Below are 27,894 nucleotides of genomic sequence, written 5' to 3'. Positions count from 1 at the left end.
TATTATACTCCTGGGACCATTTTAAGAAAATGTACTTCTTAGTTTTCCTTATGCAGACTTTTTTATTGCAATTGTTTTATGTATGACCAACAAAATTTCACGAAGTCACGCACAGCATCAGATGTTGTGTAAAAGGTGAGAGAAGCAACCATGGGAAAGAAAGCTCAACATGAAGACTTTCTTCTCTATATGTGCTTAAGCAGTAAGTTTCTATCTCCAAAGCTGACTGGAATTTAATAAACAGCCTAAAAAAAAAAGACTTGCTGAACAGACTTGCTGAAGTCTGACTACATTTTAAGTAAGTTAGAAATAGAACCATTTTATTGTATAATGATTAAACAGCTTTGGAGCAAAAGCTGTTTGGAACAGTAAAGGGAAACCTTTACAATTTTTTAAAAAATTAAGCAAACACCAACTGAAGGATATTATCCTTCAAGCCGTGGCCCTGTATCAGTAAAGGTTCAAATGCAGAGACAATTATTCATTTAAGTATACAATTCTCAGTGGTTATTATATGCTCCTCATAGTAAAAGGAATCAAACTTACTGGTGACTGACCCTACCAATCAGTTGCTTTTTCCAATTATATTAAAAAAATAAAAGCAACTTAACACCTTTTTCTTAGACTGAAACTGGATCAAAAAAATAAATCCAGAAGTTTTCTTTAGATCAACACATTATTTTTAAAGTCTAGGAAAAGTGGCAGCAGCAATAAAAACAAAAATTCAGAAACCTCCCTGCTTCCTACCCAACATCCCACACATATGAAAAATAAGAAGAGGTTGTATCACCAGCCAAATCTAATAAAACAGAGATTTAATGCTCAAGCGTATAACAGCATACAAAGTATCTACTCTGTTATCTTTTTTCCCTATATGAATCTGTTGCTGTGTCAATACAACGCTGTATCAATACAACACATTGCCGCCGCCATCTTCTTGGTTTCATGTATTTACCAAATTTTCAACTGCACATCTCTTTAAAGAAACTTTGTTTTGGCTGATTTGGTAAGTTTCCCTAAACTCACTTACCTGGCACACAAATAATCCTTGCTAAGAAACAAACACTACTTTCATCCAGCTATAAAGAAACTCTTGGAAATAAGAACTGCAGCCTAGAATGAGAGTGTAAACAGCCTGCAACTTAGCAACCTTCCACAGGCCATGGCAACAGCTTGCAGCCAAGAACCAGGAGATGTGTATGACATACTTTGCAGACTAGATCATAGACAGGGGACTCCTGCTACTTAATTTGGAGTGTGTATGTTGCTGTGTACCATAGTAACCTGTTTCCACTTGAGCTCAAGTTCTCACACAGATGCCTCCCCATCAGCACAGCCATCCCTCAAGGTAATGCCACAGAAACCACAGCTGGTGACTTAAGAGCTGTACCTGGCCCCTAAGTTGGCAGCTGACCACTTCTTTTTTTTCACCTCTTTTGAAGGAATAATGGATTTTGAAGGTCAGCCCAAAACCAGATCAGTCATGCTAATGAACAGTATTACAACAGCCTTTGAAGTACAGCACACACTTCAAACAGTCTCCATGTAGAGCAACGCTTGAATTACACACACATTGTCTTGAACAGCTATGAGAACACTTGAATTTTCAAATTACATTATTTTTCTCACTGCTTACTTTTTGTTCCCTACTGTACGAAACTATAATTATACAAGCTGTCTGAAACTTCTTACATCTGCTCCCTGCAAAGTGGTTCCAAGTTGACTGAAAAATAGCACTGAGATCTAATTAGAGACTCCTTGAAGTTATCTGCACACTTCCATAAGCACAAATTCTCAAGCTAAGATCATTAAGGCTTAGTGCTATACAAAATATTATTGCCAATTGCCCTTCCTATTCTCAGATAAATCTAAATAGAAAAATAAAAAATTCATATATTAATAACAGGCATTAATCTGGCCAAAATGGAATATTTCTCAAGTATAACACTCATGATCTCAAACCCCAGGTAAGTAGAATTATTTTCTTAAATTATCAGAATTAGTTTTTGCTTGATTGCAAATTCCTTGTCTGTGAAACTTGTAGAATAAATCCTGGTCTGATCTCTCACTTTTTAGGTTCCTGCCCATAAAACAATGAAATGGAGCTTTAAAAATATATATTTATATAGGAATTGTTGGAACTAGTTCCATGCAAATGTCAAGCACTTTTGAGTTCCTGCCAGCGAACTAACAATTCTTTGTAGCATGTAGTAGAATATTATGTTCCAAGTTCTCAAGAACTTAATCTCATTTAAAGAACAGGTTTTTTATACTGCATTTTTTACATTTTTGAGTAATTTCAATTTATTACCAAATACAGCTATCCCAGTTGCTAAAATAGTCCTAAGGAGGGAAAAGCAAAGGGAATAGAGCTCTTAGGCTGGTGTGATGGCCAGTCTGCATTGACAGGGGCAGCACAGTGAGGCACTTGATGTGCCACTATTAGATTTCCTTTGGAAGCATCCACATTTTAAATTATTTAAACTGAAAGCAACAACTAAGCTCTGCATTTTCGTTTTGACTATAAGTATGGATATACAAATAAAGTAACTTTTTTTACCTTAGTGATCAATCATACTGATGCTCTAAGTTTTCACTACCCTGAACTGCATTAAATGACACATAAACTATCCTTCAGAATTTTGCAGACTGTGGTGTGATAACTCAATCTGTTGCTTCCATAATCAGAAATTCTGAGAGTATCACTCCTGGCCTAGTGAATATGACCAGTGTTATTGCACAGTTCCTCCTCACCAGGAACGAGGGAGTATTACGTGAGGTACTGGCTGTGTGTTCCAAGTATAACAGAACACTTGTCTTACCTTTGCTTTCTGAATTACCTTGCTTTCAGCTGTACACCCATTGCTTTCAAACTACATAGATTCTCTCAATATAAAATAATAAGCTAAAGTAATTGAAAGGGTTTCCTTCAACTCTATTTCTAAGAAGGGATTATGCACACAAAAGGCACATTTAATATTTTTATGTTGGTCTCCATGCTCCCTTAGCAACTGCAGACACTTCTTGGTCTCCATCAACCATCCTCCTGCAGTTTGGAAGTAAACAGTCTGGTAAGTTACCAGTGTCAGTATCTTTTAAAAAATCAAGCCCATTGCCACAGGTGGCCAGTGGAACAATCCATGCCACAGCATGCTCAAAACCATGCAGGAGAGGTGGCAATCACAGACCTATCCACATGTGTATAAAACAACCATTGGCAGCAGAGCAACATCAGTAGTTTATTCCACAAAGATCCTATGCTGAACAAGCATGAGACTTAGACGTTTTTAGACTTAATACTGCAAGAGCTGAGCTGAGGCATCATTATTTGCCTCCAAAAGTAACTGTGCCAAGGTGGCATATTATGTGGTAACAACTAAATTGTATCTACATTCTAATGCTTTTCCTTTTAATATTTTTAAGGAGAGAGACAAGCCAGTATTTATATCATTCTGGTCTCCATCTCTTTTTAGTGAAAGTTAAACCAATCTGTCTTACTCAAATGAGGTTCTCTAACACTGTTAAACACCAAACCGCAGAAGGTAGGTTTTTCCTTCTTCGTATTTAAAAAACATGAAATAAAAAGCACTGACTGTCAGTGTCTTCATTTACTAGTAGAAAGATTCAAAGTGACTCTAGCAAAACCATTTTTTTGGAAGTAGAAAGCTAAGACTTTATTAGAGGTAACAGATAAATCCATATTCTCTATTGATTTTATCACCACATAAAGGATTATGTACCTCTGGAAACAAATATTTCATTTGCTGTGTTTTCAGAACATCTATTTTAAGCCATGGGTATTTAACATATATGCAAGTTTTAACTTCAGACTTTATGAAAATAAAATTGCTGTTTATAAAGCTATGCAAAATGATCTTTCATATATGTAATTTACACTAGTGTGACTGCAAGTTAAAAGTCTCAGTGGAAACAGGCAGTGGGATATTACTATTTTTTGAACAATGCCAAGAAAATACCAGAAATTAAGAGAAAAGGGAATATTGTGAAGAAACTGTTCTCTGAACTATGCAGACACCAAGAAAAACTGATCCTTTTTCTACTGCTCCCCTCAGCCATATTTTTTGCAAAGCTCTATGGATTTCATTAAAGCCTACAATGATCAGCTCAAAATGTAATGGGGACCAATTTCAGCTACTAATTTGGATATTATATACGTTGTTTTTGAAAATTGCAATTCTCTGCAATTCAGAAGTGCTTGCAAATATAACATCTTTCTCTTTAGGAATGTGTCATCGACTAGAGACCTATAAAAAGGAAAGCTACTAAACTGTGATAAGGCAATGGACTAGAGTGATGGATGAATGGCATATTATTACTTAGAAGGACTTATTTCAGACCTGGAGAGTTAGTACTTCGGTTTAGAATTGAGACATATTTTAAGCAGCAAACCATGTGACCTGGATTAGAACAGCCTGAAAATTGCATGGAAATCAAACTAATCCACTCATTTCCCCACAAACACCTCTTTATGTAAATTTAGTAACAGTATTGTCATATGACCAAACATGAATATGTACAAACATCTACCATGAATATGTATAATACATAAGCTAATAAACTTCAGATTCTACTGAGACCAAAAGCACTCAAAAAGCTGTGAAAAGTTGTTATTTCCATAGTAAATCCATCTGGTATCACTTTTCACAAGTTACTGGTAGTCTTTCCTAAGTTCTGTTAAAGTTTATGTCCATATCACTAGAGAATGACTGCTTTTATTTTACATTTATTTTTCTGTATTTATTAATATTTGCTTTGCTGTAGCACATCTTAGTTCAAACATTACTACCTGCATAAATTCAAGGAGATAAAAACCTAACTCATTTGATATATTGATCCAACTAAGCATAAAATTAACTCTACAGGGATTTAAAAGAATTACTACTTCAGTCATAGCTTTAGCATCTCACATCATTTAAATGTGACTACATCTATATGATCCATATAGAAATAAATTGTAGGTTTTTTTCCTTACACAGGTAGCATTATGAATGAGTTCAGGAGAACATGCCCTTAAAACCTAACAGTAACTTTAAAGGTCTCTAATATCCGCATCAAACAGTGCTTTGAAAAAAATAATTACTCCTGTTGTTAATCCCGCTTACACTGATATAAAAAACCCTAACAGACTAGGAATTAATGCCACAGAGTGACAAACGACACAAGTGACAATCAATCTGCTGGGAGAGTGCATTTGGCAATGATGGGATCACTGAGAGTACAGTCTCGATTTTGACTCCTAGCATATCTCATGGCAATTCCTCAAATTATTTGTGGAGTTGTAGTAGAAGACCAGATAAATTTTCCCAAACTACTCCAGCTGCAAAGCACAACACATTTGCTAACACTTCACGATATCTCAGCTGGTTTATGGGCAACTCATTAAGCTGCAGTAGCTTGCAATTTCAAGCTGTGTGGTCGCATGCGTCTTTAGGCCATTTACGCTTACCATGGGTGAGTCCCCAGATAATGATCCTCACCATAGCCTCAGCTTGAGCACAACTCTAACACTTTACCTCCATGGATGCAAGCAGTCACTCTAACCTGGTCAAAAAATGGAGAAAAACATGCTCATATGGTCTTCATGCAGCCATCATGTACTTTGCTCAAAGTCTCAAGTCAGTCATCAGTTGGCCACTTGTTAACGTTTCCCTGAGCTTTGCTAGGTCACCACAGCATCCAGGGAATACTCATTCACTTTGTGTATTGCTCTCACTAAGTACCATAGTTAACAATAAGTTGACTTCTGCCAGCCAAGAGTGGCTTGAAATTCAAACAGGATATTCCAAAACAGGCTGCGCCCTATCTTTAGCATAGTGGTTTTTAAACCCACTTTTTCTGACAGCATACCTGTGATCAGACCAGTTACAATTTATTTTAACTGATTGTCAAAGCATAAATGATTCCACATTCTCCACCTATTTCAATGATTTCTTACATAAATTTTATTTCATCTATGGATGTTCTGACCAACCTTATTTAACACACCTCAACACAAAGTACCCAATTCATACAGCTTTCTGTGTGTTATTCTGGGACTAGTTAATGTAGTACCCAGAAAATCTGCTCCTGTGTGGACTTCCTTCCATGGGCGGAATCTCCTGCCACAAGGAGATTGCTCCTGTGAGGGCTTTCCATAGACTGCAGCTTCCCTCAGTTTAGATCTACCTGCACCCTACATGGGGTCCTTCACTGGCTGCAGAGCTGATACCTGTTCCTCTGCAGTCCTCCATGGGCTACAGAGGACTGACCTGAGATACCATGGTCTTCTCCACAGGTTGCAGAGGAATCTCTGTCCCCACATCAGGGATCTCCTCCTCCTGACCCTTTGTGTCTGCAGGGCTGTTTCACATTTTTGTCACTCTTCTCTCACAGCTGCTACATAATGTTTTTCACACTCTCTTAAATGTTTCACAGAGGCATCACCAGCTTCACTGATGGGCTTAGCTTTGGCTAGCAGTGGGGCCACTGCAGAACCATCTAGAACTGTGTCCAGCATGGGGCAGACCCATGTCTCTTCTCACAGGTGCTCCTCCCTCTCAGCCCCCGGCTACCAAACTCCTGCTATGTAAACCCAGCACAGTCCTGTTCATGCTTTACACCCTCAAGAGAAGACCTTTGTTAATTTATTTTGTGATACCTACCTGGCACACATTCCAAATTACTTGAAACATGAATACTTAAGCATGGAGTGTTGTGTTCACGCTTCTTTTTGTGTCAACATCTCTGCCAAGTATAAAAGCTATTTCTCCTATGAAACGTGGAAATAACCAGTACATTCTTTCTTTATGAAGCACTAAACATAAAAGAAAGCACACTGACATGAGGTGAAACTCCTATGTGACTCCTTGAAAACAAGAGCTTCAAAATGGTATTGAGGATCATAGTTATATACGAGAATTGCCCTTCTCCCTGATCTTCAATACAGCCTTGAAAGATGATCTCATTGCATCTGATGTACACAATAACCACCCTCTTGGCAAAGACCCCCTACCATCAAGAGAAAGATCGGGGTACAATATCGTACTTTAAACTGTCTCAGCCCAATAAACACCTATAAAACCCTTGAGATTTGTTTTTTCCAGCTGTTTACATACTTCAGCTAGTCAAAGAGAATACAAAAATCTGGACGGTAAAATTAGCAAATATGGGGTAATTTAAGTTTCACTTGAAGATCAAAAGGACAGTATAAAAGTGATATTGCCAACTGTACAGCTTTTGTAAATGTGTTTTGTTTTGGGTTTGGTTTTCATTAAAAAGATGCAGTTTCTTATCTACATGCAGGAGATTTCATTTGAAGAAAATATAGAAACTGAGTTTTCTATTTACTTCCCTGGCTCTCCTAACAAACATTAATCAATACTGTTTAGACATTAAAAAGATACATCACTGAGAATTTTTCCAGTTGTTGGGGTAGGGTTTTTATGGTTGGTTTGGTTCTAATACCTTTTATATAAAGGCTTCTGTGTGTATCCAAAATGGCATCAGCTGAAAAATATGACTGCAAGTTGCAACTCCATTTAACTGATGTCAAACATGCAGGTCACTTGGACAGAGCCTGTTTTATCACAAAATGTGGAAGCAATTTTTGTTGTATACAATCCCATCTACTCAGTAGTCTTACTGTATTGTTAACTCAAGAACATCCTACCCATCTGCATATTAAAAAACACATGCCCAGTGCAGTATCATGTAAAAATCTTCTTGCTTGTAAGTAAAGCCACCTTGGCAACAAGGCATCCAGTCATCCTTCCTCTTCAAATATACAATGACGTGAAACTCCAGACAGCTGATGCTCACAAACAGCTGCCACAGTTCATAGCACTAATATTTTACCTTAACCAAGGTTCAAATCTCTTTAAGCACCACGTTATTTCCTGTTTGCTGTAAAGGCCTCCAGAATCACATGTTGAACACTAATATATAATTACAATACTAAAGAGAACACAATATTCAGAAGATTACACAACGCGTAATAATCAAACATTAACACATCTGTACAAAGTCCAACACAGGTTCATGCCAGGTCGTTGATTGTTCATTTGCTAACCAGTCACATAATCAGATTAGCTGTGTTCTGCAGCCTACCCCTGTGCTGGGAGTACTAATACAACCCAACTTTCATTTTACTAGCAGAATTGCCTCCATTTAAATCACAATAAACTTGAAGGTAGCTCTTCCGTTACATACTTGAAAACATACATTAGGGGAAAAAAAAAGGCAAATCTTAAATGAAAAGTATATATCAATCTATTTCTTCTGTCTCTTTTTTCATATATTGTAAAATTCTTGGTTCAATACTACATTATGATACTATCAAACTGAAACGATTTTGTAAGGTCATTTTCCAACTACTATTTTTCTGCAGCTCATTCATTTTGTGATTTAGACAAGCATATAAATGTCAGCACAGTTTAGAATGAAACTAAGCAACAGAACATTGAAATACCCTCAAGGCAAAAATCACATTTTCCTGATTTATTGTACAAATCTAGCCCTGTATCAATTAATACCTAATGAAATTCTAGCATTCCTATATTTTGCAGTTAAAATCACACAATCTTATTTTGTACACTTTTTTTTCCACTACCTGAATCTATAAGGAGTCTGTGTACCTACTGCTGCATGTATCACAGAATTTAGTTTGTCAAAATGGCAGAGGCATGGATTTTTGCCATCATACTACATGTAATGATGATTAATAATGTTTTCTTGACTAGCAGGTTATTAGCGAGCTATACTGAATACTATCAGTCTTCCTCCTTGCATTCCCTAACACATTTCTGGTCTTTTTCTGGCAAATACAGATAAAAACCACGCAAGTGAATCCTCTGTCTCTGAAGGACCTTATTTTTCTATTATTCTTTCCAAATACTGCTTCTGATACCATCAGCATGTAGAATCTAGATCAAATACATACCTTGCATTCAGTAGAGAGGATTGTGTTCAACTTAACTAATATTTGATTCTGGAATGCAAGCAGTGCTTGGAGACAGTTTACAACTAAAGCACATTAAAGCACAAGTAGCAGCAGGGTAACTCCTGCTACTATGGAAACACTGATAGATTGCCACTGAAACACATCTGCAGCTTGCACAAGTCAAAATCCCGGCATTCCCACACTGTTTCTCAGGAGAGTCTCTGTATGCTGGGACCTGAAGCCTGAGTTACTCTACCTCTTAATTCAGTTTTCCTCTCCAGTTTGAATTTGTTTCAATATTCACCACATGCAAAAAAGTCACAGTATGAGACTCTAATTCTTCCAACTCTGCTTTACCTGCCGTAACTTTTTATAAGTCCTATCTAATACTATTTTTTCCCTCAGTGCTGTAAACTGCTAGGTTCTGCTCATCTGAAGATGATCAAAGCTGCCTGCACATTCTGACTGAAGGGGTTTATATCTGACACTACAGCAGACATTGATCTCTCCAATGAACTTAAATCTCATTTTAGAAAATTACATGCAGCACGGAAGAGTCAGGAAGACAGTTTCAGCAGTAGTAATGGCAGAAAAACATACTAAAACATAGAGGCAAATCCTCTAGAATACTTCAAGCATCAAGGAAGTTAAAGGGAGAGAAAAAATATTTCCTTACACAGCAGAATACCTAACCCAGTTATGGAGAGAAAAAACCAAAGTGTGGTCTGTCTAAAAACTGAATAGCCACAATTTTTTAAGGTTGAACTTAGTGTACTATCAGTACTATTTCTATTTGTAAAGACTATTAGCATGCCAATGTTAGCACATGACAGGGCAAAACATCAATTTCTGAGCAGTCTTCTGTTTTAATGACTTTTTGTTTTACGTTTTCCCATTCCATAGACAGTCTGAAATACAACCATTTTCTAAACTACCTGTATTTGTGTTTCTGTACGATTCTAACCAACAACTTTCTACAGAAAACTTTACTCATGAAACAACACACTGAAAATGTTTTTTGCGAACCAGCAGCATATCATACTGATCAGATATTTCCAACTTATTATTCAAAAAAATCAATTAGAACAAACCTACAAGATACAATATGATGTACTCAAATCATTAATTGTGGAAGGGAATCTATGCTGCATAATAGATCAAAGCAATAGAAATGGGTAGATAGTCTAAAAATGAATGACCAATCTTCATACTGAAATTAATGTGCATAAATATTAATCACTTCCAAATTATGCAATGTTTGTAAATAGTTTTCTTCATGTAACTTTATTTTTTGAATACTTACTTTTGAATCCTTTAGGCAGACATTGAGCACCATGCTTGAACACCAGGAGCCTGGGGATAAGCTTTAAAGAAAATACAATCATACTAAAAGAGAAACTCCGAAAGTTTTATTAGGATTTCAACAGACATTGAAAAAAACATATTGCATAATGATTGAAAACATAATATTTTAAACAAAGTAGCAATGTGGTATCAAGTAAAAGAAAGACTGGAACAGCTGTCTATATATGCTGTATGGAACATGTACCAGGAAAGAGATACAACATTTTTAAAATTCAAGGGCAAATGTGAACAAGTCACATTTTGATAGGCTGACTATACACCATAGATGTTTTACAAACTGCATAGCAGTGTAAAAAAAAAAAAAAAATTATCCTAAGTTTACTGTATTCCTGCATTTGAAGCAGTTTACAAGGCAGAGATGTTGTTTACAACATTGATGTTTTAATAGCTCTGGATTCTCATAAAAAATAAACTAATTTAACAAAAAAGCCTGTATCTACATTTTAAAATAAAAGTGCATGTATTGAGAAATAGTGTTATTTCTTAAGAAGAAGTACTTAAAAAGTTCATTTTAATAGATCAACAACTGATGATACTTTAGATGCAGTTCTGCACTGTGCTACAAGCAAGGTTCCTCTAACTGAACATCCTCTTTTCCATAAGCACCAAGACATGTGCCTGCCTAACATACTTATCAGGGTTTCTGGGGAGTTACAAAGAATGCAGAGTACCAAAACCACCACATTGCTCACTAAAAAATACCAGTAACCCAAGACAGATGTTTTAAAGTAGATTTAGCCATAAATGCAAGCATTATCTCCTCAACATTCAGGATCCTTCCAGTCACACAACTACTTTTAAACACTGGAGAGCAGCAGCAAGGAGCCATTAGAGCTAAAAGACAAGAACTGATGAAAGTCTGTCTCCTGCCTCGTACTGAAGAAGTCGTGGGTGAGCATTTCAATGCATTCAAAGAACTGGGCTGGGGGTGTAAAATTCCTACCTAAAACCCAGTTGGTATAGTCAGATCTATACTTGAATCTAGATTCTCCTTCCCAGATAACTGTGGTAACAGCTAAGAATTACTGCAAATGTTGCTAACTTCTGTAGAGGGTTTACTCCTTTCTTCTCTTCAAACAACAAAGAAGAGAAGTTGTGGAACGAGAACATGCAATTTGAAGATCCAGGCAAAGCTTCTATTTAAGCTTTTTTAATTTCAACTCATGGCACTGAAGAACTAGATTTTTTTTTCTGGGCACCTGTAGCATTCTGAATAGAAAAAAGGCAGTGAATGTTTAGCTGGACTGAATCCAGAATGGGAAATGCACAGACACCAGAGTTGTGAACTACAGCCAGACTAGCCATAAACAAGTGTCCGGTACAGAAATTAGGAGTAATAAATTTAGCCATTTTTGTAAACATCTCCTCTCTATTAATCTTTTTTCTTTTTCCTATAATGGAAATACGTACTGTATTTCATTGTTCCAAGCTCTGGTCTGTTTCTGTTTTAGCTTTGTGGCACAGTTGCTAAGTGCAACAGGCTAGAGACACCGACAGTAACACAAACAAGTTGGAAAGTCAGTTCAAGTTATTACAGTTTTCTATACCAGGCCACTTCTCTTAGCATGTATTCTCTGTTCACAAATGCATTTTAAGATCTTTTCTTATGGAAGACTGGAAGCAAATTGGAGTTGTTGGTTTAAAAAATGTAGTTTAAGAGAACATTTCTGATATGCCGTATGCAATTAACAAGTTATGTCTCATCTTATGAAGATGATACATTTGCTATACATACCAGTAATTTAAAATGCTCCTTAAAAAAGCAGCATTTTTATAGACAAATTAACAGAAAAGGAGACAATACATCTCACAATACCACAGAACAAGTAAAGCCCTTTCATTAGCTGCATTATCAATTCATAACTGTTCATCACATACTTTGAACTTCTGACTGCTCAAGCAATGTAACCCTCAGCCAACTGCAGGACAAGGAAAAATTTTCTGAACATTTGACATTGATATCATTGTAGGTGTGAGAGTAAAAACTAGCATTTCATGGTTTTAGCTCTAAAGGTTTTGCTCCCAGAAGTAAAACAACTGTTAAGAGTTCAGAAGAAAAATAGCAATTGTTGACATGTCAAAACAAAGTTGTACTAAAAATTAAGCTGCTGTAAATCTGAGTTCATTTAGATCATTCCTAGAAAACCTTTTTTTTAAAAAAAGCTGATCTTAGATAATTTGTTAACTAGGAAGAGCAGTAGAACACTGATTTCATGAGAAAAGATGTGCTTAAAAGCTGTGTTTCAGACATCTATTATAAAGTTTTGAATACTTCCTTAACTTTCAAATTTTTGGATTATAATTTGTTTTAAAAAAAAGAACACCAGATACAGAAGGTACAGGATTTGGACAGGACTTTTCTCTCCCTACAGTTCCGGGTTTCCTATCCAAATGTGGATACCATTTAGAGGCCATTTTTGAAATGTTATCAACATCATATCAACAGCAATATGGGCACCAGTGAATCAGAAAACACACCTTAGGATTTTGTTCTTAAATTATATAAGTTAGATAAAACTACCCTGTCCAGCAAGTTCCGAATTTTTCAAACGTTAAGGCAACTTTCATTACTTTCCAGCTAAACAGTATTATAAAAAATAAATGTCACTTCAAACCTTATATACACAGTGACAGAGTAGATTTAGCTAGAAAGTATCTTTAGTACATTAATAAAGTGTCTCGTAATATTACCGAGGTTATATCAGGTGCTTGAGTGTATGTGCAATTGGAGTGGCTGCAATACTTAAAGTACTGGTTTCAAAACAGAGCGCAGTGAACGTCCCTCCTTCGTGAGTTCTCGCGTTACACACATACATGGCAGTGGAACAGCCTCCTCTCTTCTCTCCACAGCATTGTAGCTACACTTCTTCAAGTGGTCAGCCATGCTCACAATGTCTGCAAACTTCCACTCATTCACGGTACAGAAGGCTGTACTGAAGCGCCAAACCTAGAAAATAAGCTGCACTTAGGCTCTCGATGTTTTGAGATACCTGAACTCAGAGCAGGAAATTACATGCTTGTGCTATAAAACTTTCAGGTAATGTTGTCTATAAGCCATATGAAAAATCAACATGACAAAAATATATACACTAACATATATATTATATATACTATAGTGTATATATATTATATATATACTAATATATATACTAATATACTAAAATATATATACTAATAACTAATAACTATACAGAATTTAGCATCGTCAGCCCCAGGCTGTTTCAGACTCCAAGACAACTCTGAACACTGTGAAGAAACACAGGCAATATTTTTTGTGTATACAAAATAGATACAATCAGAAGTTAAATGAGAAGGTATTGTAAGACTAGTCACAACAACTGGCTTCTTATCAACTTCTGCTATTCCAAATGAGTGCTGCAAATACTCTACAGTTTGGGGTGGGGAGAATGGTAAAAGCTGTATTACAAAAAGTTCATCCAAAAGTTTTAAACTATTTCAATATTTAAGGCATTCAACACCAAGGCAATGTATGGATCTCAACAGATTAGAAAAAAAAAATTCTGTAAACACTATACAGGCAAGAAAAGCAAACTTTGTAGGCAGTTTTCCCACTTTTATGGAATACTGATCTTGAAGCAGATCATGAAGTAATAGTTTAACATTTTAAAATACTGGAAAAAACAGAAGTTAATTTACTTACATCCAGCAAAAACTAGACAGACTCTACTACAAATTCTACTTCTCCAAGTGTGGAGAAGACTGAGACAACCTGCAGCAATTTTCAATTTTTCCACACAACAATCTCTTTCTTGAAGGGTTATTATACCAAAATCCAGCAGTGACAGACATAATATTAAAGAGAAAAAGCAGAGAAGGGACCAATTTAATATCTCCCCTTTCACCTTCAAAATAAAAATAAAACAAACTTACCTTTTCTTTTACCTGCCAAGAACTTCCTTCTGGGGACTTTCTCTTCTCCCAAAGCAGTATCACCATTCCACGTGCCTGAAGCAAGCTTCCGCACACATCTCTCATTAAACGTGACACTCTTGAAAGTTGACATAAACTAAAACCATCTAGAAAACTAGCAATGTGCTGCAGCACCTCAAAAGGTAGACTACTCAGATGGTCATTGTGCAGTCCAATTAAGCAGCTTTTTGCTGGTTCTACTAATACTGTGGATATACAAGGCTGAACTCCAAATGACCGCAAGTGGCGGTCATGAATAATTTTTGCCCCTTGTGTTGAAGGGCAAAACCTTCGTTGAGAATATGTACAGCCATAATATGCCAGAGGACACCTCTGCTCCATCCAGCCATTAAGGCCAGCATGAATGTCTCCATGCACATTCTTAAAATGCGATGAAAATTCATTCCTTCTAAACAACTGTCCACAAACAAATGTAAACATTGAACGCTGTTTTGTTTGGTATCTAGCCACATATTCCAATACCAAATCCAATCCAAGGGTCTGGAATGGACTTGGATTTGAGAGCTGTGGGTTGGCATGATCACATGCAGAAGCTGAAGCTATTTCCCCCACCATTGTATTTGTGGCCAATATAGCAGATGGGAGAGAAAATGTTTGGGTCCCAAAGTCAATGTGATACACATCGACAGCGCGACTTTCTGATATCCCCCTGCCTCCAGGAGAGTCTCCTAGGCAAAACAACAAAGCTGCAGTGATTAGATCAATTCCCTGAAGACCCATAGGATCTTCTGTTATCTCCAAATCTGATGTATCAACAGCTTTGTCTTCTTTTGGTGGCGACCAATAGTGGTTAAATCTGTACAATCGATGCCATAAAAGTGAACATCCATCTATGTTTCTCAATCTTTCTTGCTCCACTTGTCTCTCTAACATTTCTTCTTCATTGTCATTATGGGGAAGTAGTACATGATTAACATTGCCATTAACTAAGTGATCAGCTGATACCACTTCTACTTGTGCTGTTACAGGGAAGGAGCTGCAAGACTGTAATGCTTCATCATCATGAGATGCAGTACATTCACCATTTGCTACACTGGATAGTTTTGAATTAGATACACCAAGATCTTCACTCTGGTCCAACACTTTTGAACATTCATTTTCTACATGAAAGCCATTACACAAAAGTGAGGAGTTATTGAGGTTTACATTTAAGTCATGATTTTGCACTGCATCATAACAAATATCACTAGGACCATTTTGCTCCATTTGTGAATTTTGACTCAGGCTATCAAAGTTAATTCCCCCAACTGCTCCTACATTATCTTCATCTGGATTTTCAGAGTCGGACTTTTTATCCTGAATAGTGCCACTAGAAGCTTGTTCTTTGATCTTGGGATCTTCTTTCATTTCATGTGGTGAAATGCAGAGGTTTGAATTTAACATGCCAATGTCCCTTGTAGCAGTGTTCAGGATATCCAGAGCAGCAGCTAAACTCCTCGTCGTTTCTACAGTAGCTTGATAAAGTGCACCATAGGACTCTTCATCTACAGGCATCAAACCATTTGTATGCACTGTATCGGGGGCACTTGATTTGACAGGGGTTTGCTCTCTGGATTCTGGTATTTGATCCCCTGCTTTTGACATCATAGTTGCTACTTTAAGTGATTCTAACAACATGCGCTGGTCTTGAAGAGCTAAAGCCATATCTAGCTGCTCCACTTCATCAACATCTTTACTCAGGTTTTCATAAGATTTTCGGTCAGCATAACTGACTGGCCATCTATTCCACTCCATGGTACAACATACCACACTTGCAGGACAAACTTCTAGATGATCAGCAATTTTATTTCGGGCTACTATGAAGGGACATCCAAAGCCACTATTCAAACAAGGCACTCTTTCAAGTGGACATAACATGCGATGTTCCTCAGCTTTACACGAGTGAAAAACTGCTCCACAAACCAAGGGGCAGCCAATCAAATCACAGGAAATGCCTGGCTCTGGTCTGGTCATACAGCGACGGCTGACACAGTTCACACAGTGTAGGTGTTGCTGATGTTCCTCCATGATTGTAAATCCAATTCTGAGTAAAGAGAAAGGAGACAACAGCGTAGAATATTAACTCAATATTGTTAGTATTTACTAGCTACTATTTGAAGTTTTGTATCCTTGGTCAGGTGACATTTTAAGAAAACAAGTATGTAATATCTTATTTCAAAGAAATGGTGCTTAAAAGTCCATCTGAAAATTTAAAATACACATTTGAATCAGAGTCCAGAACATAGTCTATGCATTTATTTACCATGTCTAATATATGCAGCTTAAGCAAAAATTTTGTATAATTCTTCACTCTGGAATAGCTCATTGCAAATAGATCATTCCATGAAAAATGAAGCATGGGCTTTGACTATACAGCCTACTACCTAAAATCATAAATTATAAAATTGCACAGAGTAGGGAGACAAAATGCAGGAAACCAGATTCATCCTCAAGTCCAATTCTTTAAATCAAACAGAGGCAACCAATTCCCCAGGCTGTCTGCCACCACCTAAGCTGCTGACACCCTCTACCTGCAGTTCTGTTTAAGGCAATCTGCAGCCTTCAGCAAGTATCTCAATTCCCTGTCATGTCCCATTCTCTCCTACTCCATGCTTCTGACAGACTGCAGTCCTTTACAACTCGTTCTTTTTCTTCATCTATAGCCTATAGCTCCTCCCTTTATTTTCTACTGTAATTGTTGTACAAGGGTAGCAATTATACTACATAATTACACTGCACATTAAAGAAGTCCTTTTAGTTCACTGAAAACATTTACATAAAACTTTAGCAGCCAACATGGTCCTATCTATATGTCCAGTTCAACCCACAAAAGGTAATTTTTAATGCATCCAATACCAGCAGTTCAAAGTGTAAGGATATCAACAACTCTACGTTAAAAATGCCAAACTGCAAAAAAAATCAAAATACATATACAGCCATGGTGCAATCTATAACAACACATTGACACAAACACAAAATTCAATTCTTTGTTGTGGCATGGAAAAACAAAAGAAAAAAAAAAAGAAAAAAATAATAAACTTTGTGTCTTTGAATCATACTTCGAGAAACTCTGGAACTACTCTCTAGCTGGAGTGCAGGCCCACAGAAGTTACCAAGCTCTCCCCTATGCTCTTACAAACTCCCTTGCAGAAGTGATACCAGTGGCGATTAAAGTTTAGAGGTATCAGAGAATGACTTGCACAGAGCCATATCTCAAAAATACATTGCTCAGTTCCATCTTTTCCTTACTCCCAACCCTCTAGCCATTTTCCTGAGAAATAAAATGCTCAAAGAACTTAAGATTAATAAAAACGGTTCCTTATTCTGCTAACAAGTGCTCTCACACATTGTCTTTAGACTAAACACTTCAGTTTTAATGCATTAAACCTTCTTACATTAAAATTACTCAAAACAGTAAAAATAAAACTGCTTAGTATTATTCCTTCTGTTCAAACTAAAGGTAAAAGGAAACAAAAGTGCCTTTTAGACACTCCACTTCAAATAATTTAAAGCATTTAAATAGAAATCTATGTAACACTTCACTCACTTGTATTCTTTTCTAATGCTTTGAAATTCATGCCAACTTTAAGTAGCAATGAGTTCTCATCCCCCCATCCGTCGTAATTTGGATAACTTAAATATTTTAGCCACCCACTCTCCTGAGCACTTTAACAAAAAAGCATATGTGCTACACTTAGCAGGCAAAACACAGCTGAATTTCCCCCACCATACTTCAGCATTTATATACTGAGTAAGTTTTAAATAAATTGTCAAGTGTATCCGCCACTGCACTCAGTGACTGACTTACTCAACATTTTTGCAAACCTCTCCGGCACACAACCTGCATTCAACTTGCAAATTAAGTCAGATAGTATCTACTACAAAGAGACAAAACGTGTTTAAAAAAAAAAGTAAAGAATGAAAAATTGTTTGATTTCTCTGAAGATATTTTTAGTTTTTCCAGCAAAGCCCTCTCTGAGTAATCCTTGCCAACTACCACAGTTTTTTGCTAAACTAAAGGAAACGTCAGAAATTTCCATCAATACTGAAACCAAACGAGTTCTCCTCAAGTCACAGGTGAGTAGAGAACAAAAAAAAGCTCTCAGGTTATGGGTGCATTTTAAAGTGCATAAGACAAAATGGAAATAGCACTGAAAAAGATGATTGCTAGTTTATAATGCCAGGGCCTTTAGAGAGCCCAGCCCCTTCATCCATCTAAACAGAGTCCTGCTCCCATAAAGCAACAGCCTCCTCACTTCAAGCTGGCTAGAAATGAGCCTCTTGGAGAGCAGCGTGTGGCTGTGTTAGGGGCAGAAGGGCCTATGACTCTCTTAAGACAGGATCTGTGATGCTAACTGGGCTCAGCTGCAGAGACCAAACCTGCCCATGAGGGTAACCGAGATGACCTCTGCCTCACTGCAGGAGTTATGGATGCTCTCGCTCTAACCAGCAGCTTCACTGTCCGCTTGACAGTATCCCAGGTGAAAAGATGCCACTTGTGTCATGAGCTGCCAGTGCCCTTTACCCATGGGGTGGAAAAGCTGGGTACAGTCTGACAGCAGCTTGGGGAGTAGTGCTGTCAAGACTTAGAGGACCCACAGGAGCAGGCTTATTCCTCTGTCGCAGTGAGGGCAGGCCTGGATTGCCCTGTGGGTGCTGCCACAGCACCGCTCCATGCTGGACCCTCATGGTTGGGTGTAGCCCATTCCATACCAATTGTGACACTTGGACTTCAGTGGGAATTTCACATCAACACCATCAGATGTGTCATTGTGTCACGTGACAGCAATATGGGCCAACATTTTACTGATTTTGAGCAAGGCAGCGAAGCCACCTTCACTTAACCCAGCAGCTCAGGACACAGTCAAACTGAGCTCGTGTTTGCCTGCACCATTTCTGTAGACATACCCTAAATTAGTCAACCATCATTAAATACTATCTTTAAATAGCCTGAGCTTACACAGAACATTTTATTAAGACAGTAAAACATCCTCCTCCCCAGCACACTATCTTGGTCTTTACAAGTCAGATTGTGAAACCTGAGTTGCACAATGATACTGGCTTTTCTCAGGCTCCTGAACCCCTTTCACACATAAGCTAATATTCATCAAAACTTAATTATTTCATATAAGCAAATTATACTTCAAAGTAAAAAGGAAACAAAATCTGGTGAAAACATCAAATATCACCAGACAGTGTATGAAAGCCAAAGCCAACACTAAAATATCAAATCTGATCAACAGCTAGACACTAATTTGTTCTATAATGGATGTTTTAGGTTGTTTTTATCAAGAAACAGTTATGCACAAAATCAATTAAATAGCTAAAGTAACTTATTCTCTCTTTCTATAAATTAGAATTTTACTGGTATTAGTTGCCATGTATCTTAAAATTCAAATCTGCTGGCTCATTATCTAAATATATAATTTTAAGTATCTTCAGACACCAGCAGACCATCAGCAGAACATTCACTAAAATTCTGTATTCTGCTTACAAGCCTTAACTCCTCAGCACCTGCTGCAAACCTTCAATTTAGTCAGAATGTCACATTTTATTTATAGGTTACTACAAAGTCTCTTTAAATATATTAACTGTCCTTTTATGCATTTTTAATTTTAATACTTGAGCTTCAAACTCAACAGCTGTTCCAGGCAGTCATGAGTTCCTGGACTGCTTGAACTACTCAAGGGTTCTGATATAACTTAATTATTAAACTGCAAATTAAGTCCAAAGGAAAAATAACAAATGACCGTATCAAACAGGTGAAATAAATGGATAAGACCTCAAGAATTAGCACACTGATTAATCAGCAAATGGCCATGACTCACCTTATTTTGTAAGCTAACTTTGTAAACCGCAGAACTTAGCACCTCTTTCATTCATAGATTAAGAGCATCCACATATGAATAATTTCCCATTCAAGAACAATAACAATAAAAAATATCATTAGTACTATACTGAGAACATGAACCACCCTCTTCCCAAATATTGCCTTGTAAGGAAAACTTGTTGGGTAAAGGGGAGATAAAGAAAATTCTTGCTGGAGGTAACAAAGTCCTTTCACTTCCTCTAATACAGCAAATTGAAAAGGCTAACAAAGAGTGTCATTGCTGACCTAAAGAAAAATACCTGTCATTAAAACACATACCAATAATATTTACAATGTTTATATCCTACTGTGTTCTTGTCACAGTATGGTCAGAAGATAGTGTCAGATCAATGACTATAGCAAGAACAAACAGCTGTCCTTTTCTAATAGTGTAGTGTCAGCAACCAGCTTCAGTTCTTCGGTTCAGGGTGCTTAAGTACACACACTTGACTGTTACTAGCAGAGAAACCTAAAAATACATCCCGTTCCAGTGAGGTGACCACTGCTCTCAGAATTTGTGCAATCACTTGATGTTATTGTACATGCTATACAGTCAGCTGACCAAATCAGCCAGAACATGCTTTGAAAATCTGTCATAATTAAAAGGATTAAAATTCCAGCTGCTACAGCCACATGATTTCCAGTTGCTGTTGTAACACAAACATTAAAATAGCGTAATAAGGGTTTCAGACACACACAATGCTTCAGCTGCAAGTGAGAGCTCTCACTTTCTTCTATACCACAAAAACTGTGCTTAGTATTATCAAACCCAAAGCCTGCTTGCTCTTTCTCTCCTACATGAATTCTTTGGGGCCAGTAAGAGAGGAAATCACAGCAACTATTACTGCTACTGGACCCCTCAATTATTAAAGCACCTTTTATTCACCAAACCTATAAAAGCTTAACTGCCTTTGAGACTCTTCTATCAAACTCAACTGAATACGCCAACAGGTTCTTAAATTACTGGTTCAAGGAAGTAGAGAACTAGACACACACAAGCTGTACTACAGGTTTAAAATCCCAGGAGCATCCAAATCCACCCACAAGCAAATACATGCAAACCATACTAAAAAACTCCCTTTTGTTTTGGACACTAGAAGAAACTGCTGTATTTCTGAATCTTCCACCTTTTACCCAGGTTTCTGTCAGGAGCTTCTCTTTCAGATGCCAAACTTAATTCTCAACCTTATGAGATACTAATTATTGCCTCCCACTCTTAAGTTCATCAGGACAACCCTGATTTCTGTTACAACAAGGCAGATCAGGGAAGCTAAAACTATATTCAAAATGGTTGGATAGATGAGTGTTCACTGCATTCTCAAACAAATTCATCCACAACAAAGAGAGCATCTTCCCTGGCTGGTAGTGACTGCACATACTGAACGTACTAGAAGGAGTCTACATTAATTTTTTGTTAATCACTGAAAAATGAGAAGAGCTCCAATTACTACTATATAAGTAGGATATATGTAAGAATGGCTACTTCAACCATTATCATCATAGTCTATGGCTATTTACATGTATTATGCAAGAGGCAGAAAAAGGTTATGCTCAAAACATGGCTTTTTACTGCAAGAAAAAAAAAACCTCAGGAGACACACACTTCTGGAAAGATTCTAGTTTTATCAGTGGTCTAGCATCAAAGGAATATATACTAGCTGCTATTTTAAGCATAAATCAAAGTTACCTATCCACCACACAAACAAACCAGACGAAAAAAAAGAAATCTCTAACTACAGCAGAAATTGTGAGCATTACAATTATAGGAAAGTGCAACCTTTTTTATGCCAACCTTATAAAGAAGACTTTCCTGTGTCTGCCCCTGCCCCAAATATCCTTTCTTCCTAGTGGCAAGCCATCTTCCTACCATTCAGAGAATACAGTGAGATTATTTCCTCCAAAATTATTGCAGCTAAAAAAAAAAAAAAAAAAAAAAAAGCATTCAAGGGGAAAATGACCCAAAGCAAAACACTGCTTTGACTGAAGTGGATCCTCCACTGATGTCCTACGTGTTTGGCTTTGTTACATTTTAAAACAAAAGCTCTGATGAAATCACAAAACACTTTCTTCTATCCCTGTTAAATTCAGTTAAGAGTGTCAGAAATCAAAAGCAAAGCCACTGGGCTTTTCTTTAGAGTACTTTTGTGACAGATCTGCCATGCATTCTTGCCTCCTTTACACATTCCCCAGAGAAAAAACCCAAAGATCTCGATCTGCCTTTGGCCACACACTGACAAAGGACAATCACACAAGAATAGCTACACTTGCTGCATGGCTCAGGCACAAAAGCACTCTACCTGTGGAGATGGTGACAGGGCAGAATCAGCTAGAGAGCCAGTAGATCTCATGTGTAAAGCACTTCTGAACTTGAACACAGTGTGACTCCTCAGTTGCTGCAGATTCTGCAAGAAATGAGATCAGAAGGTTTCATTTCAGGTGTAGACATTGCTTTCCATATGTACAATCCCCTGGAAAGGTCATGAGCTTACACCATCTGGAGCTACAAACACTGAAATTTTTTGTACCTTTTATGGGAACATAAACAAGTTTTTAATAGACTTCCAAAGCACAACCTAAGTTCTGTCAGTTTAGCTTATTGCTAGCTGTTAGTCACACTGGATGGTAACCTAATTATATTTAAGGCTGTAAGAGATTATTAAAAGTTATTATTCTGACCTACTGCCCCTAATTCACTGCTCTGACCACTTCAGGAAAAAAACCAAAAAAACAAACTTGAATGAAGGATTGCAACAGCTGGAGAACCAAAAGAAAGAAAGAAAGTTTGATTCTTTTACAAACTGCATTTTAGTCTAGTTAAAATTTGCCCACCTTGAGTCTTCATACATGGGAACTTATTAAGCAGTTGCTTACTATTAAATAGCTTTTTACTGTAACAAGATGCTTCTTCCATGCTTTCATGCCCAAGGATTATCACTAAAACTTAAAGAGAGGTGAAACCGAGGTGATATGCCCAAAGGAACAATGATATTCTTATCCCAATATTAAGTCACAAATCCTCCAGAAAAGCAGAAAAAAAAAATAAGCCACTTCTCAGAAACCAGAAACAGAACCACTGGAAAAAATAATGCATTCTGTATTACAGTAGGTAGTTTTAACCACCCAAAAGAAACCAAAAATAAATCCTTCTTACGTAATATTTTAATTCATACATGCTGCTGCCGAAGAATTCCTGACCTCTGCGTACTTACAGAAATCAGGCCAAACATCTCGTTAATATACAGTTTCAGGTCTTACTATGCAAGTTTAACCAGGTCCCATAGCAAAATGAGAAAACTTTAAAGTAAATGGACTATGAAAGCAACTTCTCTCCAACATTCCACGCTGAAGTGCAATGCCATATATTCTGTATATATAAAGTTTTTTTCTGTTAAAAATACACCCTTGTTAGTGGACAATGGCCTGACTAATATACAGCAAAACAGACAGTACACAAAAAAATTTAACAGACATCCCATACAGATACCTCAGCAGATTACACTGAAGTAGTAATTATGGGAGTTTGTCCCAAAATATTTTGAAAAATTAGAAGTAAAACAAGAAGATTATAAGAGAGACAGTTTTAACAACTTTAACATATTCTATCTTCAGGTGTCTCACTTTCTTATCAAATGAAAGATACATTTAGCAGCAGCTGTTAGGCTTTTCTCCCTTCCAGGCTGCTTGGTTTTAACACCAACAAAACAGTAAAAAAAATATTGTTTTAAATAAAACTATTGTCTAAACAAAACCTCACCTATCTCAAATAGTTGATGAGAGAAAGCCGGAAAAATATCTCATAGTGAGCATGTTATACCAGCTCTTTCAATAGGTTTCTAACATGAATGAAGAACTGGAAAACACAAGCATCTTCACTACAAGTTGTGAAGGGTTTTAGGACATATGATGATTCATCAATTTGTTCTCTCTAATATAATTTAGACTGCCTCTTCCAAATGTCAATAGACTTGATGCTATTTCTTTTTTCCCAAAGACTCCATCTGAACAGTCCTATCCAAACACATTCCTTATCTGGTGACAATAGTGACTCAGCCAAAACAAGGTTTTGTAAGAGCATTAAAGCTTTGCCAATAAAGCACACTCCTATAAAGATCCTCTTTGCAATGAATCTATCACACCAACAAATTGTTCTGTCAAATAGGACTTTTGGAAATGTATAGTTTCTACTCGAGATGTTTCTAAATACACAACTAGAAGTCTGAATTTCAACAAAACACCACCCACCTTCCAGCATCTCCCTAACCAAGTCTGAACCAGCTATCACAATCAAACTGAACCACTATTGAAAGTTTTATATGAGAAGCTGTAACTACACCATTTAGAAACTTACTCACTATGCCTCTGATTCTCGAGCCTTAAGTTTAGACCTATCATTTTTTTCACCATGATTTCACATTAAGAGCTTAAATCAATATTGGACATTTGGTAAGAAACAGCACAGTCTACTAAATTAGATGTTCTACTGACTGTATGGCTTTGCAGGGTACTGTAGCCTCAAACAGCATTAACAGATTACTATAAAATTATAACAAGACATCAAGTGTCACATCAGAAGCTATTAAAAACAGTAGCTTGCCAAGTAAGTCAGAATCTAGAGCTCCCCTGCCATGTTAACTCTCTTGGCCTGTTTCAGACTAGTTCATATTACAAGACTTTTCAGTCTTTTTCCTTCATTCAATATTCCTTCATTCAATAACTACACAGCGTGCAGACACTTAGGACAGTTTACACAGATTTCTCTGTAACCTTCAATAATGTAACTAATAATAATGTTTCTTTGCAGTCAGTTCAGGAACACTTGCCACCCCTTCTACAATCTAACCATCTCACCAACAGATACATTACCTTAATTCTTATATGTAGATAAGGAATCTGAATGGAAATTGTCACCAGTACAATGATGACTATATGATTCCCTACTTCCATCTCTATACCACTGGATCTCACTGCCAGAGGCAAACAGCATTTGCCTCCTTTCAGACAGAGCTCACCAAAGGAATAGGTATATCGATATCGAGGAAATTTTGTTACTTTTAGTTCACTTGCACTGAATGCAAAACACAGGTTTCTTACACAGCTGAAATCTGCAGCAGCTTCAGGAACTCACTTGAAGACTAATAACCCTGTTTTCTTCTTCACAAAGTTGTAGACTACACCCTCTGTTGTAGACATTCTTTACAACCTAAAAAGCTGGCTATCCAAAAACATGCAAAAATCTTGTCCAGAAAGTTTCCAACCAGATATTGCTTGTTAAACACAGCACTAATTTTGCCCATTAGACTGCTAACATCAAAGTAGGAGGCAAGGGAAATATAACCCAAATTTAAGAAGTTAATTGAGTAAATGCAGAATTTAGTGCAGAAGAAGGAATGTTCAGGCAGCAGAGTAAAACCACTGCTTTTGCATAGCTTTTGCCCATTCTGCTGGGATTCTCCTGTTCTCTAACACCATCTAACTTTGGATGAAAATAAGGCAGGAGACCCCACAAAAAGTCTCAACTTGCAATACAATCCCAATTCGCCTTCTTTAATCTATTCATTCTCTTGATGAAATTTGACCACCGTGGAGAAATTACACACAGATATTTACATCCATACAGAGTGGAAGACAGAGCAAAGCTGCCCGTGCATTTTCAGTATTCCAGGTACTTGACTTGCTTACCAAGCAAAGTTCTTCTTACTTTTTTGTACTTCTGGGAGAGGGGTGCAGAGGGGAAGTTCATAAATAAGCTTAACTAACATCCTCTTCAAATGGGATGCATGAACCTTAACCACCCAAATCACAGCTCAAATTAAGATGTATCACATCAATGTGCAGCAGAAAGCAGCAAGTGTCCAGGTGAAGGACTCCACACCAAGTACTCCACACCAACTCTAGAGAAAGCAGAGAAGATATCGTCCCTTAAGTGCTAGAACGAGCAAGGTGAGGCTGTTACTTCAGGGGCACAGACCTGGGTTTGGACTAGTATGCTAACAAACACTTATTCTGGCATATTAACAACACAATCAGCAAAAGGGAAACAAGGATTATGAAAAGCTCCTCAGCCAAATCCGAGTAGAGTTTTACAGAACAAAAGAAAGCCACCTCTCCAGCCCACGGCTTATTTCCCTTAAGAATTTCGAAGACCTGCTGCGAACAGCAGCAACGCTAGAACTTTTGGAAGTGAGGGCACACAACTGTTCCAACAGGCGAGCCGCTCAACAAGCTGCTGTCATCTCCCTGTGCGCCTCTGATTGCCGACCGTGGGGTTACAGGAGTACAAACACACAGCCCTCCTTACCTTCTTACAGAAGGGAAACAAAAGCTCCACCGCACGTCAAAAAACAGCCATTAAAAAAATGAACTGAGAGAAGAGACAAAACACCACCTCTCGCACGGTGTGAGCACATCTACTCGAAATAACACAAACACGGGGGATTAGAGGATTTCAGCAATACCTCTGGATTATTTGCTCTCTTCCCCCTCCTTTCCCGCAGAAAGGAGACTCTCGCACCGCGGTCTCCACAGCGGCAGGCAGACCCCGGCCCTTTGCCCTTCACACGTGCTATCGCGACAGCCCGACAGCGCTGGCGGCACGGCGGGCTCGGAGGAAGCGGCGCGGCACAGCTCGCTCCGCCGCGTCCCGTGGGCCCGGCGCGGGGGGGCAGCGGCCACCCTGCCCTGCCCGGCCCGGCCAGACACAGCCCGCACTCCGGGCCCCGCGGGGCACGGCGGCCGGGCGACGAGGAGGCGACGCCGGCGGAGCCGCGCACCGAGCCCGCCGCGGTCTCTCCCAGCCCAGATCTGCCAGGGGTGGCGGCGGGGAGACGCCCCCGGGAGCTCGGGCCCCCGCCGGGCCGCCATTTGTTTACCGCCCGGCTGCCGGGCAGCGGGCGCGGCCCCAGGCGGGACGCAGGGCCCGGCTCTCCCCGCCGGTCGCGGACAGCAGCGGCGGCTCACCCGTCCCCGTCGCTCCGCAGGCAGGAAGGCACGGGAGCCCGCGCTGCGCCTCTCCCTTTCCCCCCGCCGGGCTCCGGTCGCCGCCGCCGCGCTCGGTCCGCTTCTCTCGGCTCGGCTTCGCTCCGCCTCTCCCGGCCCGGCCTCGCCGCCCGCGGGGTTCCCGGCGCGGCCCCGCTCCGGCCGCGCCCCCGCCGGCCGCGCGCGCGCGTGCCACGGGCAGGGCTGGGGAGCGCGCGGGGCGGGGCGGGGCCGCGGGGGGGCGGGGCCGAGGGCCGGGAGCGCGCGCGCGCCGGCGGAGCCTCTCTTCCCCCCTCGCGGAGGGGCGGGTGCCCGCACGGCGCGTGCGCGCTCCCCCGTGTCCCCGCGCGCGTGCGCGGACAGCCGCGGCTGGGTCGGGAGTGCCGTGGGGGACTGGGAGCGAGCGGCGGGCTGGGGCTCCGGCCTGCCGTGCCCAGCCGTGCCCAGCCGAGCCCAGCCGTGCCCAGCCGTGCTCTGCCGTGCTCTGCCGTGCCCAGCCGTGCCCAGCCGTGCCCAGCCGGGAGCCGGTCTGCCGGCCGTGGGGTCACAGCTCCTGCGGCTCTCCCGCGGCCGCCGCTGCGGGCGCTGGCGTGGGCGGAGGGCACGACGAGCACGGCTGCTGCCTTGTGTCCGGACAGCCCCGCTCCGCTCCCCGGGGCCGGATCACCAGTCTGGGTTCCAGCGTAGATCCATCACCACCACAATCCATGCCGTCACTAAAGTCACCTTTTTGCGGCCTCTACAGGGACTGGGCCTTGCTAAAGCTGTCACCTCAACAGAGCTGTTCCTGCCAGCACAGTATGCATTTTGGTGTTAG

At 39.2% G+C, this 27,894-nt stretch overlaps 1 protein-coding gene across 4 annotated transcripts; it reads right to left on the bottom strand.

Moving 5' to 3' along the window:
• Nucleotides 1–10,325: 10,325 nt before the first annotated feature.
• Nucleotides 10,326–27,262, bottom strand: FBXO30 (F-box protein 30). 4 transcript variants are annotated; one of them, XM_085055628.1, is made up of 4 exons: nucleotides 27,060–27,262; nucleotides 22,400–22,504; nucleotides 14,195–16,277; nucleotides 10,326–13,250 (listed from the first exon to the last, which is right to left on the bottom strand). In XM_085055628.1, the coding sequence occupies exons 3-4, from the start codon at nucleotides 16,259–16,261 to the stop codon at nucleotides 13,047–13,049; spliced, it is 2,271 nt and encodes a 756-aa protein (XP_084911754.1). In that variant the 5' UTR covers nucleotides 16,262–16,277; nucleotides 22,400–22,504; nucleotides 27,060–27,262; the 3' UTR covers nucleotides 10,326–13,046. The 4 variants fall into 4 exon arrangements, with proteins under 4 accessions (XP_084911754.1, XP_084911756.1, XP_084911755.1 ...); XM_085055630.1 differs by lacking the exon at nucleotides 27,060–27,262 and adding an exon at nucleotides 26,558–26,782; XM_085055629.1 differs by lacking the exon at nucleotides 27,060–27,262 and adding an exon at nucleotides 25,782–26,369.
• Nucleotides 27,263–27,894: the final 632 nt, after the last annotated feature.

Source organism: Lichenostomus cassidix, chromosome 3 (assembly GCF_008360975.1).
Source record: "Lichenostomus cassidix isolate B80296 chromosome 3, HeHo_3.0, whole genome shotgun sequence".
Lineage (NCBI taxonomy): Eukaryota > Metazoa > Chordata > Aves > Passeriformes > Meliphagidae > Lichenostomus > Lichenostomus cassidix.
This window is presented reverse-complemented; position numbering and strand designations above follow the sequence as displayed.